Source organism: Salvelinus namaycush, chromosome 28, assembly GCF_016432855.1.
Source record: "Salvelinus namaycush isolate Seneca chromosome 28, SaNama_1.0, whole genome shotgun sequence".
NCBI classification, from domain to species: Eukaryota; Metazoa; Chordata; class Actinopteri; order Salmoniformes; family Salmonidae; genus Salvelinus; species Salvelinus namaycush.
The window spans coordinates 23,873,689-23,889,802 of NC_052334.1; the positions used below are offsets into that span (position 1 = coordinate 23,873,689).

At 47.7% G+C, this 16,114-nt stretch overlaps 1 protein-coding gene across 1 annotated transcript in view; it reads right to left on the reverse strand.

Annotated features, from left to right (window-relative positions):
• Positions 1-12,624: 12,624 nt before the first annotated feature.
• The window catches only part of LOC120023115 (BTB/POZ domain-containing protein 7-like), a 55,570-nt gene continuing 52,080 nt past the window's right edge, over positions 12,625-16,114 (reverse strand). Inside the window, exon 11 of the mRNA XM_038967088.1 lies at positions 12,625-16,052. Coding sequence (XP_038823016.1) covers positions 15,306-16,052 — 747 coding nt within the window. The 3' untranslated portion in view covers positions 12,625-15,305. The remainder of the gene's footprint in view (positions 16,053-16,114) is intronic.

Below are 16,114 nucleotides of genomic sequence, written 5' to 3' on the forward strand. Positions count from 1 at the left end.
GGCTCCTTAGTGCCTACTCCTTAGTGCCTACGGAGATGTCTTCTCTACTGGACCCACTGATCTTGGTTGCGCTAGTCTTGTACAACATGACATTCAGACGTTGCCTGGGCTTCCTGTGAAGCAGCACCTGCGCCGGATGGCATTCGAAAAGCAGCTCAATGCAGATCAGCAGATCCAGCAATGTCTTGAAACTGGAGTAGCCTCTCCAAGCCACAGCAGCTGGACTTCACCAATAGTCATGGTACGCAAAAAGGACCAGACATACCGTCTATGTGTGGACTACAGGGCTCTAAATGAGCGTAGTGTTAAGGATGCATATCCTCTTCCTCGTATCCAAGACACTCTAGATACCCTGTCGACGCCAAATGGTTTACCACTTTGGACTTAGCGTCAGGCTACTGGCAGGTAGAGCTTACTCCCAGAGCCCGTAAGGCGGCCGCTTTCTGCAGCAAGAAGGGCCTCTTTGAGTGGAATGTGATGTCTTTTGGGCTCTGCAACGCACCGGCGACGTTTCAACGTCTAATGGACCGCGTCCTGGCTGGAATGCAATGGGAGATGACATGTAGATGACATCATCATCCTGGGAAGGGATGACATGGAGATGCTCCAACGCCTCGCACAAGTGTTCGATTGGTTACGCCAAGCCAACCTGAAATTGAAACCCTCCATGTGCTGTCTCTTCCGCCGACAGGTAACCTACCTTGGACACATCGTTTCCGATCACGGCATTGCCACAGATCACCAGAAAATTCTGAAAGTCCAAGAATGGCCCCAGCCTACCTGTGTTTCAGAAGTCCGTCAGTTCGTCGGCCTGGCCTCGTACTACCGACGATTTGTCAAAGATTTTGCTGCTGTAGCCAAGCGCCTTCATGAGCTTACAAAGAAGCATGCTCGTTTCCGGTGGACGCAAGAGTGCCAAGACGCGTTCAAAGAATGAAAGAAGCTACTCACCACCGCGCCCGTCTTGGGCTATCCACTCGACAGCAGCAACTTCGGCTTTGGAGCCGTCTTGTCCCAAATGCAGGATGGTGAGGAACGCGTACTAGCATAGCGGAAGTGCAGCGTGACTTAGCTGATTATGCTGTGGAAGCTACTTCTCTGGAGCTCTGTTCAGTGGGGGTAGGGGAAGACCCCAGCATACAGCCTGTACTCCATGGAGCTTCTGGAGCTGCCGTCGACGTGGAGTCGGGTCATCGGGAGAGTGAAGGTAACACGCCGGACGTGGAAAAGATTTGCCTCACCAACGCAAGTAACACTGTTCCATTGATGGACTACTGAGAAATTATGTCAAGCTCAGATGGCTGACTGATATAGGCCCCGTCAAGAGATGGCTCGAGGAAGGACAGGAATGCCCATCGTGGGGAGATGTGTCGCCTTTCGGGCCAGCGACTAAGGCCTATTGGAGCCAGTGGAAGAGACTGTATGTCAAGGACGGCATTCTTTTACAGCGCTTCTACTGTACCGAAGGCGCAGTGTTTTACCCACAGATACTCCTACCTCTTGTGTTCCGGACGGACATCATGAAGCAGATGCATGACGGCCCAGTAGGCAGTCACTTTGGTGTAGAACGCACACTTGCCCGGCTGCAGACAAGATACTACCGGCACCGAATGAGAGAGGTTGTCACACTATGGTGTCATACATGTACCAGCTGTGCCGCTAATGTCAGACCTCCGAGGAAGCCCCAAGCACCTATGGGCACTGACCGCGTGGGAGTAACCATGGAGAGGATCGCCATTGATCTCATGGGCCCCATGAACGAGACAGAACGCTACAATCGCTACATATTGGTGGTTCAAGACTATTTCACAAAGTGGGTGGAAGCCTACCCTCTGCCAAACGATCAAGCCGTGACAGTGGCTGAAGTTCTGACAGCTGAATGGGACACTCCACAGCGATCAAGGCTCCAAATTCGAGTCTGAAGTCTTCCAAAGAATGTGAACTGTTAGGAATCTAACAGATGGTCGCACAACCGCTTTCAGACCGCAATCAGACGGGCAAGTCGAAAGATTTAATGCCACTCTGTAGAAGATCTTAGCCATCACCACAGAAAGTTGTCATTGGGACTGGGACCTCATGATTCCATTCGCCGTGATGGCCTATACTTGTTTACTTCAAATCAAATCAAAGTTTATTTGTCACGTGCGCTGAATACAACAGGTGTTGACCTTACAGTGAAATGCTTACTTACAGGCTCTAACCAATGGGTCAAAAAAAAGGTATTAGGTGAACAATAGGTGGGTGAAGAAATAAAACAACAGTAAAAAGACAGGCTATATACAGTAGCGAGGCTATAAAAGTAGCGAGGCTACATACAGACACCGGTTAGTCAGGCTGATTGAGGTAGTATGTACATGTCGATATGGTTAAAGTGACTATGCATTTATGATGAACAGAGAGTAGCAGTAGTGCGAAAGAGGGCGCTGACAGAGATGGCCGCCTCGCTTCGCGTATTACATTTACATTTACATTTAAGTCATTTAGCAGACGCTCTTATCCAGAGCGACTTACAAATTGGAAAGTTCATACATATTCATCCTGGTCCCCCCGTGGGAATTGAACCCTGGTCCCCCCGTGGGAATTGAACCCACAACTCTGGCGTTGCAAGCGCCATGCTCTACCAACTGAGCCACACGGGACCACGTATCTTAGGAAACTATGCAGTAATTTGTTTTTTTCTGTATTATTTCTTACACTGTTACCCCAGGAAATCTTAAGTCTTATTACATACAGCCGGTAGGAACTATTGGATATAAGAGCAACGTGAACTTACCAACATTATGACCAGGAATACGACTTTCTCAAAGCGGATCCTCTGTTTGATCCCAGCAGGCCCAAAACAACGAGAAGAGTATACTACTTGCCAATGTCCAGTCTCTTGACAACAAGGTAGACAAAATCCGAGCAAGGGTTGCCTTCCAGAGAAACATCAGAGATTGTAAAATTCTCTGTTTCACGGAAACATGGCTCACTCGGGATACGTTATCAGAGTCGGTACAACCACCTGGTTTCTTCACGCATCACGCCGACAGAAACAAACATCTCTCTGGTAAGAATAAGGGCGGGGGTGTATGCCTTATGATTAACGAGTCATGTGTGATCATAACATACAGGAACTCAATTCCTTTTATTCACCTGACCTAGAATTCCTTACAATCAAATGCCGAACGCATTATCTACCAAGAGAATTCTCTTCAATTATTATCACAGTCGTGTATATCCCCCCCCAAGCAGACACCTCGAAGACCCTGAAAGAACTTCATTGGACTCTATGTAAACTGTAAACCACATATCCTGAGGCTGCATTTATTGTAGCTGGAGATTTTAACAAGGCTAATCTGAAAACAAGGCTCCATAAATTTTATCAGCATATCGAATGCGCGACCCGGGCCGGCAAAATCCTGGATCATTGTTACTCTAACTTCCGCGACGCATACAAAGCCCTCCCTCGCCCTTCTTTCGGGCAAATCTGACCACGACTCTATTTTGTTGCTCCCAGCCTATAGACAGAAACTAAAACAGGAAACGCCCATGCTCAGGTCTGTTCAACGCTGGTCCGACCAATCTGATTCCACGCTTCAAGATTGCTTCGATCACGTGGACTGGGATATGTTCCGGATAGCGTCGAACAACAACATTGATGTATACGCTGATTCAGTGAGTTTATTAGCAAGTGCATCGGTGATGTTGTACCCACGGCGAATAATAAAACCTGCCCCAACCAGAAACCGTGGATTGATGGCAGCATCCGCGAAAAACTGAAAGCGCGAACCACTGCTTTTAATCAGGGCAAGGCGCCCGGAAACATGACCGAATACAAACAGTGTAGCTATTCCCTCCGCAAGGCAATCAAACAAGCTAAGCGTCAGTATAGAGACAAGGTAGAGTCGCAATTCGACGGCTCAGACACGAGAGGTATGTGGCAGGGTCTACAGTCAATCACGGACTACAAAAAGAAAACCAGCCCTGTTGCGGACCCTGATATCTTGCTCCCAGACAAACTAAACAACTTCTTTGCTCGCTTTGAGGACAATACAGTGCCATCGACACGGCCCGCTACCAAAACCTGCGGGCTCTCCTTAACCGCAGCCAACGTGAGTAAAACATTCAAACGTGTTAACCCTCGCATCCCTAGCCGTGTCCTCAGAGCATGCGCAGACCAGGTGGCTGGTGTGTTTACGGACATATTCAATCAATCCCTATCCCAGTCTGCTGTTCCCACATGCTTCAAGAGGGCCCCCATTGTTCCTGTTCCCAAGAAAGCTAAGGTAACTGAGCTAAACGACTATCGCCCTGTAGTACTCACTTCCGTCATCATGAAGTGCTTAGCAAAGGATCATATCACCTCCACCCTACCTGACACCCTAGACCCACTCCAATTTGCTTACCGCCCCAATAGGTCCACAGACGACGCAATCGCAATCACACTGCACGCTGCCCTAACCCATCTGGACAAGAGGAATTGTCACGTTCCTGACCTGTTTTCTCTTGTTTTTGTATGTGTTTAGTTGGTCAGGGCGTGAGTTGGGATGGGCATTCTATGTTTTGTGTTTCTATGTTTAGGTCAGTGGTAATTAGCCTTATATGGTTCTCAATCAGGGACAGGTGTTTGACGTTTCCTCTGATTGAGAACCATATAAAGGTAGGCTGTTCACACTGTTTGTTTGTGGGTGGTTGTCTTCCGTGTCCGTATGTCTACCACACGGGACTGTTTCGTTTGTCGTTCATGTATGTAGTCTGTTCCTGTTCGTGCGTTCTTCGTCTATTGTAAGTTCTCAAGTCAGGTCTGTCTACATCGTTTATTTGTTTTGTAGTCTGTTAAAGTGTTTGTGTTTCGTCTTACTTTATTAAAACTCATTATGTCAAACTATCACGCTGCGCATTGGTCCTCTGATCCTTCTCGCCTCTCCTCGTCTGAGGAGGAGGACGAAGTAGACGATCGTTACAGAACCACCCACCAAACAAGGATCAAGCAGCGGGGAAAAGGGCAGCGACAGCAACAGCAGAAATCCCAGGACTCCTGGACATGGGAGGAGATCTTGAACGGAGAAGGACCCTGGGCACAGGCTGGGGAGTATCGCCGCCCCAAAGCTGAGCTGGAGAAAGCGAAAGCTGAGCGGCGGCGATATGAGGAGGCAGCAAGGCAGCGCGACAGGTACGAGAGGCAGCCCCATAATTTTTTTGGGGGGGGCTAGAGAGGAGTGTGGCTAAGCCAGGTAGCAGACCTGAGCGCACTCCTCGTGCTTGTTATAAGCAACGCGTCACTGGTCAGGCACCGTGTTATGCGGTTAAGCGCACGGTGTCGCCAGTGCGTGCCCATAGCCCGGTGCGCTATAGGGCAGCCCCCCGAAAGTGTCGTGTGAGTGTGGGCATCCAGCCGGGGCGTATTGTGCCTGCTCAGCGCGTCTGGTCTCCGGTACGCAGTTTCGGTCCAGGGTATCCTGCGCCGGCTCTGCGTGCTGTGTCTCCGGGGCGCTGGGAGGGTGCAGTGCGTCCTATGCCTACGCTTCGCTCGTACCGGGCAAATGTGGGAGTGGAGCCTAAGGGAGAGGTGCGCGTAGTAGGCACTAGATCTCCAGTGCTCATCCACAGCCCGGTTCAACCTGTGCCTGCACTCTGGAGGGTACGGGCTGGAGTAGTACTCCAGCCTGGGGGAGTGGTGCCAAGGCTGCGCACCAGAGCTCCAGTGCTCCCTCACAGCCCGGTCCTTCAGGTGCCTTTTAACATCAAGCCTCCTGTAGGTCTCTCCAGCCTGGTGGGTCCTGTGGCAGCCCCACGCACCAGGCTGTCTCTCCGTCTCCTCCCTACAGGTGTGCCAGTCTGCCCAGAGCCGCCTGCACTGCCAGTCTGCCCAGAACTGCCCGTCTGTCCCGAGCTGTCAGAGCTGCCCGTTTGTCCCGAGCCGTCAGAGCTGGCCGTCTGCCCAGCGGCGCCTGAACTGCCCGTCTGCCCAACGCCGTCTGAACTGGCCGTCTGCCAAGCGCCACATGAACTGCCCGTCTGTACTGAGCCTTCAAAGCCGCCCGTCTGTACTGAGCCTGCAAAGCCGCCCGTCTGCCATGAGCCTTCAGAGCAGTCCGCCAGACAGGAGCCGCCAGAGCCTTCCGCCAGACAGGAGCCGCCAGAGCCTTCCGCCAGACAGGAGCAGCCAAAGCCTTCCGCCAGACAGGATCAGCCAGAGCCTTCCGCCAGACGGGATCAGCCAGAGCCGTCCGCCAGCTGGGATCCGCCAGAGCCAGCCAGCCGGGATCCGCCAGAGCCAGCCAGCCGGGAGCCGCCAGGGCCAGCCAGCCGGGATCCGCCAGAGCCAGCCAGCCGGGATCCGCCAGAGCCAGCCAGCCGGGATCCGCCAGAGCCAGCCAGCCGGGATCCGCCAGGGCCAGCCAGCCGGGATCCGCCAGGGCCAGCCAGCCGGGATCCGCCAGAGCCAGCCAGCCGGGATCCGCCAGAGCCAGCCAGCCGGGATCCGCCAGAGCCAGCCAGCCGGGATCCGCCAGAGCCAGCCAGCCGGGATCCGCCAGAGCCAGCCAGCCGGGATCCGCCAGAGCCAGCCAGCCGGGATCCGCCAGAGCCAGCCAGCCGGGATCCGCCAGAGCCAGCCAGCCGGGATCCGCCAGAGCCAGCCAGCCAGGATCCGCCATCCAGTCCGGAGCTGCCCCTCAGTCCGGAGCTGCCCCTCAGTCCGGAGCTGCCCCTCATTCCGGTATTGCCCCTTAGTCCGGTGCTGCCCCTTAATCCAGTGGGGTTAATTTGGAGGGTGGTCATTGGGAGGAGGCTAAAGAAGCGAGGATTGACTATGGTGGGATGGGGACCACGCCCAGAGCCTGAGCCGCCACCGTGGACAGATGCCCACCCAGACCCTCCCCTAGACTTTTGGTGGTGCGTCCGGAGTTCGCACCTTGAGGGGGGGGTTATGTCACGTTCCTGACCTGTTTTCTCTTGTTTTTGTATGTGTTTAGTTGGTCAGGGCGTGAGTTGGGGTGGGCATTCTATGTTTTGTGTTTCTATGTTTAGGTCAGTGGTAATTAGCCTTATATGGTTCTCAATCAGGGACAGGTGTTTGACGTTTCCTCTGATTGAGAACCATATAAAGGTAGGCTGTTCACACTGTTTGTTTGTGGGTGGTTGTCTTCCGTGTCCGTATGTCTACCACACGGGACTGTTTCGTTTGTCGTTCATGTATGTAGTCTGTTCCTGTTCGTGCGTTCTTCGTCTATTGTAAGTTCTCAAGTCAGGTCTGTCTACATCGTTTATTTGTTTTGTAGTCTGTTAAAGTGTTTGTGTTTCGTCTTACTTTATTAAAACTCATTATGTCAAACTATCACGCTGCGCATTGGTCCTCTGATCCTTCTCGCCTCTCCTCGTCTGAGGAGGAGGACGAAGTAGACGATCGTTACAGGAATACCTACAGTTGAAGTCGGAAGTTTACATACACTTAGGTTGGAGTCATTAAAACTCGTTTTTCAACCACTCCACACATTTCTTGTTAACAAACTACAGTTTTGCCAAGTCTGTGAGGACATCTACTTTGTAAAAAAGTAATTTTTCCAAAAATTGTTGACAGACAGATTATTTCACTTATAATTCACTGTATCACAATTCCAGTGGGTCAGAAGTTTACATACTCTAAGTTGACTTTGCCTTTAAATAGCTTGGAAAATTCCATAAAATTATGTCATGGCTTTAGAAGCTTCTGATAGGCTAATTGACATAATTTGAGTCAATTTGAGGTGTACCTGTGGATGTATTTCAAGGCCTACCTTCAAACTCAGTGCCTCTTTGCTTGACATCATGGGAAAATCAAAAGAAATTAGCCAAAAAAAAGAATGTGTAGACCTCCACAAGTCTGGTTCATCCTTGGGAGCAATTTCCAAATGCCTGAAGGTACCACGTTCATCTGTACAAACAATAGTAAGCAAGTATAAACACCATAGGGCCACGCAGCCGTCATACCGCTTAGGAAGGAAACGCCTTCTGTCTCCTAGGGATGAACGTACTTTGGTGCGAAAGGTGCAAATCAATCCCAGAACAACAGCAAAGGACCTTGTGAAGATGCTGGAGGAAACCGGTACAAAAGTGTCTATATCCACAGTAAAACGAGTCCTGTATCGACATAAAATGAAAGGCTGCTCAGCAAGGAAGAAGCCACTGCTGCAAAACCGCCATAAAAAAGCCAGACTACGGTTTGCAACTGTACATGGGGACAAAGATCGTACTTTTTGGTGAAATGTCCTCTGGTCTGATGAAACAAAAATAGAACTGTTTAGCCTTAATGACCCATTATGACCCGCAAAATTCACCCATTATGACCCACAAAATTCACCCATTATATTGTGGGAAGCTTGTGGAAGGCTACCTGAAATGTTTGACCCAAGTGAAACAATTTAGAGGCAATGCTACCAAATACTACAACATTTCACATTCTTAAAATAAAGTGGTGATCCTAATGGACCTAAGACAGGGAATTTTTGCTCGGATTAAATGTCAGGAATTGTGGAAAAACTGAGTTTAAATGTATTTGGCTAAACTTCCGACTTCAACTATATGTAAGAATGCTGTTCATCGACTACAGCTCAGAATTTAATGCCATAGTACCCTCCAAACTCGTTATTCAGCTTGAGACCCTGGGTCTCGACTCCGCCCTGTGCAACTGGTTCCTGGACTTTCTGATGGGACGCCCCCAGGTGGTGAGGGTAGGAAACAACATCTCCAACCCGCTGATCCTCAACACTGGGGCCCCACAAGGTTGCATTCTCAACCCTCTCCTGTACTCCCTGTTCACCCATGACTGCGTGGCCATGCACGCCTCCAATTCAATCATCAAGTTTGCAGACGACACTTGATTACCAACAACGTCGAGATGGCCTACAGGGAGGAGGTGAGGGCCCTCGGAGTGTGGTGTCAGTAAAATAACCTCACACTCAACATCACAACCATTTCGCTACACTCGCATTAACATTTGCTAACCATGTGTATGTGAAAAATAAAATTTTATTTGATTTAGAGCAACAAAGCACAGGTCAACAGGGTTCACTCCAAACATGATGCTCCTTGGAAGAGAAGTAACAGAACCCATTGCCCTGTGGCAGGTTTGCCACCTCATCATGAGCACGCCAAGACCCCTCCACAGTATGTGGCACAGCTACGAGACAGATTGGAACTTGCTCACAAGATTGCAAGGGAAGCGCTGGGTCAGTCTGTGGAGCGTGTCAAAAAACAGTATGACAAGTATATCGCAAGGACACACTACAACGTTGGTGACACAGTATAGTACTTAATTAAAGGAACAAGCGGGTGCGGGACAAAGTTAGTAAGTTCCTACCATCCTATGAGGGTCCTTACTTCATACTGGGACAGCTGGACGACTTGGTTTACCAGATTCAAAAGAGCCCGAGAACAAAGGTGAAGGTTATTCATCATGACAAACTCAAGCCGTACAACTCCCGCACGACTCTAGACAACAGTTGGGTGTTCACACACGCCGAAGCGTGGCAACCTGCAGAGGTCTTATCACCTGATCTGGATCCAGGCCTCCATGATTCTGATCTGGATCTACCCAACCTGTTCATGGACGAACAAAACAGTGACAATGGTAGTGAGAAGAACGCAGAGCTTGCTTCTGATACCACTTCTTTTGTGAGTGGGTCTGCGACACCAGATGGAGTTCAGTCAAGTGGGGTCAGTCAAGTAATGCAACAAGGCCAAACATGGACTGTTACTCACCCTGCTTTGGATCAGACTCCCACAGGGAGACCAGAGGAACAAGAAACCGGTTAGGTGATTGGGTGTTGATGATGAACTGAATGGTTCCATACAAACTGTTCTGGGAGGTAAAAAAGGGCATTTACTTATTGCTGCATTATTATTGTTAAAAAATTTAAAATTCAATATATTAAAAAAACACACTGAAGTAGGCGGGACTGTAAATTGTGACAGTTAGATATTCTATGCATTGAGCCGTGGGCCATTTATGCTTTGGGAACTATTTTATTTTGTATGGGAAGAAAGCCAGGTATTTTTGTAAACGGAAAGTAACATTCTTGAAATAGAACAGTGTTAACCTTTTGACTTTTTCAGGAGAGATAAATTGGGGTCCTGCATTCACACTGGAACTACACAATGTACTACTGCTAGGTACTGGAACCACTGACTTGCCTTTTTCTCTAGGTATCCTCCTCTTAAACCAACAGCCCTTGTATGCTGCTACCCACCGCTCCATGTGCTTTTTGGCAATTAGGGAATATGGACTGTATAGACTATTTGCTCCGTCAAGTGAAGTTATTACTGAACAGGACAAGTTCAGGGAACTTTGTGAACTGAAAAGAAGAAGAAGAAAAAAAATCAAGATCCCAAAGGGGTAACATGTCTAATGTCCATATAACTGAAATGAAAACCATTGGGTGTTGTGCCTTTGTATGAGTGTTGGAGTGGTGTTAGGTCTAATCACCATCCAGAGTGTGGGTAGTGTTGGTAAAGTGGGGGTATAGCTTTAAAACACCGACGTGCATTATGGGTAACGTAGTAAGTTCACTTTCGGTTTTGAATGCAATTGTGTGTGATATGGATATAGCCCGAACTGTGAGCCCACTATATTATTTTGTCTTTTGGACTACCTCAAATGATGGAAAAGTTTTAATAAAAGTTAACTACTTCAGTGGAATTCCAGACTAACTTGTCATTAGCAGCGGATAAGATCCCCAGATGTGACAATTACCCCAGAACATCTGTAAATTGCTCTGGCCCTGGAGCTAGCAAGTGAAGGCTCCCCTGAGCCGTACCGACTACGGTCTGGAGGAACAGCATGAAAGGTAACGCAGGTCTTCCTGTGAAGAGCCAGGTCAATATTGTGTACTGCAGGCTGAGGAAGCTGAAGGCCCACGGCTTGGAGAGCGCTAGGGAAGGGGCTGTGTTCTGGCCTAACCACTGGAGAGTCAAGCTGTGCACCTGCGTCAGTTGCAAGGTGGGCCAGTAAAGATGCTTCTCTCTTGAGATTGTGTGTTTTGCCATGATTTATTCAAAGCACAGTGCAGCCACTGTTGTTTTTAGCTATTTGATGTGGAACAGATTGCTGTAGCTAACCGTTTCATTGGGTTGTATGAGGTAGCAATAGACTACGGGCTCTTCAGCACATTGTAGTCTCAGCCCTTTGGATTGGATAAAGGTGGAGAGCTGTTTCCATTGAATATGTGTTGTCATTTCTGCTCAGAGGGCCTGCTGGATGAGTCAGACACTGTCCTGGCCTGTGAGAACCGAGGCACTATAGAGCAAGGAACTGCTAGTCTCAACAGTCTGCTTATGTCAGGCCTGAGTACTCTGGACAGCATTCAGCAACTGGAGATTGTTTAACTTAAGGATGGGGACCATCTTTTTCATTTATTTGTTTGGCAGCTATTAACTGTAGATGTACACAGGGTTTATACCATTTGATGAACCAGATTGATGAAAGTAATTGTTGTTCCTTCTATCTCTGAGTTTATTGAGATGGAGACTGAACTGATGGCTTTCCTACAGCAGATTGCTGATGAAGGAAAGGTGAGGTGCTGTATGTTTATTGTTTACTGAGGACAAAATGTCTGGTGATAGTTCCAGAATATTTCCAATAATTCTGAGAGCACATAAACACAGCATAAGAAACCAAAATCTATGAGCAGCAGTCCATACTGCAGGTTACTTGACACGTCAGCACTGAATGATTGAATGTATATAATTGATTTGCTTGGGCCCAAACAGTAGCTGAAAAGTAAAACAAGTACTGCAGACCTACTACTTTGGTCGTTCATCTCTAATCTCCATTGAACCACTCCTCCCCTCTCCCTCTCAGGTCATCACAGCAGAAGCCATCCACCAATTCTTTGGGGAGCTGATGAAGAGGCGACATATGAACAGCTGATGTCATTCTGCCCCACGGTGTCCTGTTGTTTACTTGTGCAATTTTGTAATGTTACTTTGGGTTCATAGCAAAACGGTTCTGTCCACCAAACACCTTCTGCTTTAAATAACAGTGCTGCTATAAAATATGCTGTTACTGAGGTTTATGAAGTTGAAAGTTTTGCCAAAAAAGTTGTTCTCGAATGGTTCTCCATGGATTTCAAATGGCGTTCCATGTCTTATGAGAAGCTGAAGTACCATGCAAGTAGCATTCTGTTAGCAGGCTTGGAGAGATGCTGATGGAATCTAGTCATTTTAGTCATGGACTTACTGTTATTTGGTCAATTATGTCCAAGTTGTCATTAGAATTTCATAATGTGACACCTGATGAGGATGCACTGCCATTCATATTGAAACAGATCCAGTATGTGTCCATTTAATGTTGTCACTAGCATTCCTGTTAATTAAACATTTGAATAGTTCATCCAGCATACTCCGTGATGTGATTATGTGGCTAGTGTAAAATACTTTTTACCCCTTTTTCTCGCTAATTTCGTGATATCCACTTGGTAGTTACAGTCTTGTCCCATCGCTGCAACTCCTGTACGGACTCAGGAGAGACGAAGGTCGAAAGCCATACGTCCTCCGAAACACGACCCCGCGAAGTCGCACTGCTTCTTGAACCAGAAAGTACTTCTTAGATGCCTGACTCATTGTTATTCTAGGTTGAACTCAATGACTTAACACAGTCTAGAATTATATTGAAGCAGTTTATTTCAAAGATGCCCAAGTTCATCACTGTTATGCACCTTTTGAGGTAACAGTAGAAAAATAGAACCAGTGAAACTAAATACAACTTAGTACAGGAATCTACAGAAGTGTTTATATAGATCAAACAAGTACAAAGTACCTGTTCAATTATAAAGTTCTCAACAAATAACTAATCACAGTTCCAGAGGGTTCAATTTCAAAGGTAGCAAAAAACCCACTATGTAAACAAATAATTAGCTATATGAGTTTCACAAAGGACTATTTGATGCAGGTTGGTAAGCTTGTAGAAAAGGCTTGCATAGGATATCAGTCACTTCTCCAACAAAAGCCCAGTTTCTGGCAGGGGAAGGCACTGACAGCAAAGAGCAAAAAGAGAATGTGGAGGCTTTTTATTCAAAGGGAACACTGTCCTGGAAAATAAAGCAACTAACCAACATGAACATGAGGAATCTGAAGTTTTGAATTTTTTCCCCAAAGCAAACTGGATGGAAAAAAACATGTTTCTGCCCTGCAACTTCATTACTACATGGCAGAGTGAATATCTACAGATCATCTACATGTTCCTGCGCTAATTTAAAAATCCTGTGCTAGATTTAAAAATAAAATGTATAAAATCTACACAATTGTGGTATTCTCACCAATAACAATATTAGACAATTTCCATAAAACAAAACATTTAAGAACAAAAATTTGAGACTGATTATTCTTTCTAGGTGAAATGTGGTTTTAAACAGCTTCACACTGTAGTCCTCCACAGCTACAAAACAGCTGAATAATTCATCTAAAGCCACTAAAATGTAATAACAAGGATTTCTGTTGTACAGTATATCAAATTATTATTTACAGGCAATGCTCAGGATTTCTGAATGGTAGAATGCAGGTGATGGAGGCCATACAATTTTATTTACTAAAGAATGATTTAGGTGTTCTGGATCCCTTTTGTTCTAAATTAATTTGTTCATATTCCCCCCTGCTCCCATGTGAAATGGATTGTTCCTACAGTGCAATGTTGCATCTTTATGTATCATGGGTTTGTCAGTTTGTCATAGGAGAGACAGGTGTGGCTGATCTTACAGGCTCTGATGTGTGCACTTTGGTTTCTGTAGCAACAGGCCCGATAGCTCTCATTCAGTATGCCATAATCTCTGATGGCAGAGAGAGAGAAAGAGCAGGTCTTTGCAGGTCCAGGATTGGCCAAAAGGTGGCGTGATGGTGGTCACGTAGTGCATGGGAACAACCAAAATGAACATTAGACAGAGTACATTGGAATGGAGTGTGTGTGTGTAGAGAGGGTGTACAGAAGAGTCACACTGACAACTAGGAGAGCCAGTGGTGGCATCACGCTTGTGATGAATCCCGTTTGGTCACTTCAAAATGTGGATTAAGGCTTCTAATTGTTAATTCCATTGAAAGAGCAAGGTGGTTTCAAGCATATTGGCCATACCATTCTATGGTCGGTCACTGGTTAATCATCTCAGAGCCTCGTGTTGATATGTAAATACAGACCTGATTAAAGATGGATACTGAGTCTACAGTACTGACACTGTTTAAACAGTTGCCTGGGAGTACGAAACCACACACACGTTCTGCTGAATACAAACATCTCCTGACTAGCGCGTTCAATCACACACCACTGTACAACAGTTGCCATGGCACCCTTATCTTTCCCAGTGTACCTCAGTCATCAACCTATGCACTCACCCTCCTCTCTCATTCTGAAAACCCTAGGCTCATGCTTTTGTGAGAATATAAAAGCCAGAGACTGTGCAGAAGCAGCACTGGTGAGTTCTGGACACAAACAATAACCCAGAAGACAACCGCGGTATCCAGAGAGAACAATGACAGCCTCCACAGACCTACTTCCCGTCTGATCCACTTCCTGCCTGATCCGAACCAGCCAGAGCCTAGTACTCATCACCAGGAAGGGGAAATCAAATGTAACCAATCAGGTGAGGTACGTACTGGAGGAATGCTACAGGAAGAGAGAGGAAATACAAATGAGAGGAGCAAGAAAATACAGACATGTTTTTACATAACTTTATCATGAAGATAACGCTGTTTTGAGCTATGTGCTGGTGTTCACTAGTTTATACTGAGATCCTATGTATATATCTCCCAGGTAAAGTATATGCTGATGACTACAGTCCTTATGTATATCACATGTCCTCAGCACATATTTCAGCTATATTACACAATTGTTACGATCATAACACATTGTTGTTATGATCGTAATGATATGATCTTCATTCCTGACTCCCACATCTAAGAGGTTACAACACACCTCTGTGTGCAACAAGGCTCAAGGAAAATAGGCAAAACCCCTCCTAAACAGTACTGCTGGAATGATATTGTAAAACTGCAGCACTGAGGTTGGCTTCGGCAAGCTTCAATTCAACAGTCTGACTGCAACACTACAGTCACTGCTGTTTCTCTAACCTACAGACTAGATGCCGCTAGTCTTTAACAATCAGAGGAGACGTGAGGTGAAGACAGTACTATGTCATAAAGGGAGGGCTGGAGGAGGTGGGATATTTACACACACAATATATAAATAGAAATCATTAGCCAACCCTTCACACACTCATTAGTGCTCTGATGTCCATGACTGGAGGTCATTTCCCCCACCTTTCCCTTTAGACAACTCAACCCCCACTCCTCCCCATGGGTTAAAGTGCTGACTTCTTGTAAGGGTAGTCAGGCTTGTTAGGCGACCTGCGGTCTCTGTTAGCCTCCTCGCTAACACTCTTTCTATGAGGCTGCTGGGCCCCTGACCCTGTGGACTCGCCAGTAATCTCCTGGGGTTCACTGTGGGCCGACGGCCTCTCCTCATACCCTTCTAGGTTTCCACTAGCGGAGCCCCACAAGTGGCCAAGGCCGTGAGTGAGGTCAGTCTCATTGTTTGATTGTCCTCTGGGGACATGTCCTGCCTTGGCATGGGAACCAGAGGGATTAGCCAGAGCTCCATCCTGCCGCTGGGGGGGCAGGCCCAGCACGTCCAAGTGCAGGGGGTCAGAGCGTGCCTCAACTGTCCATCCCTGAGTGTCAGACACGTAGGAGGGAGGGAGGCTGCTGGAGGGGCTGTGGCTGTAGAGGTCTGGCCCTGCGAAGGGAGGAGCCAGGGGGTGGCTGGAGGTCGGGGTGGCTGGTCGGCAGGAGAAGTCGTAGAGGTCAGGGAACTCTGCCTGGGCCTCCAGCTTTGGCTCTGGAGCGTGCCTCTTACAGGAGTGCGTGTGGCCATGACTGAGGCGAGTTGAGGGACAGGGTCCGGGGGGGAGGTGTGGGGTCAGGGTGGGGCCATGAGGGTGAGGGTTGTGACCGTCCCTGTTCCCCATACGGTGCTCCCTCAGGGTCATGACAGAGACGCCCAGAGCGATGTCAGGCATGAACTCCCTCATCACAGGCTCTATGCTCAGCTGGAGAAACAAAAAGAAGCACACAAACACAGCTAGTTAGAGCTATACATGACCACAGCACA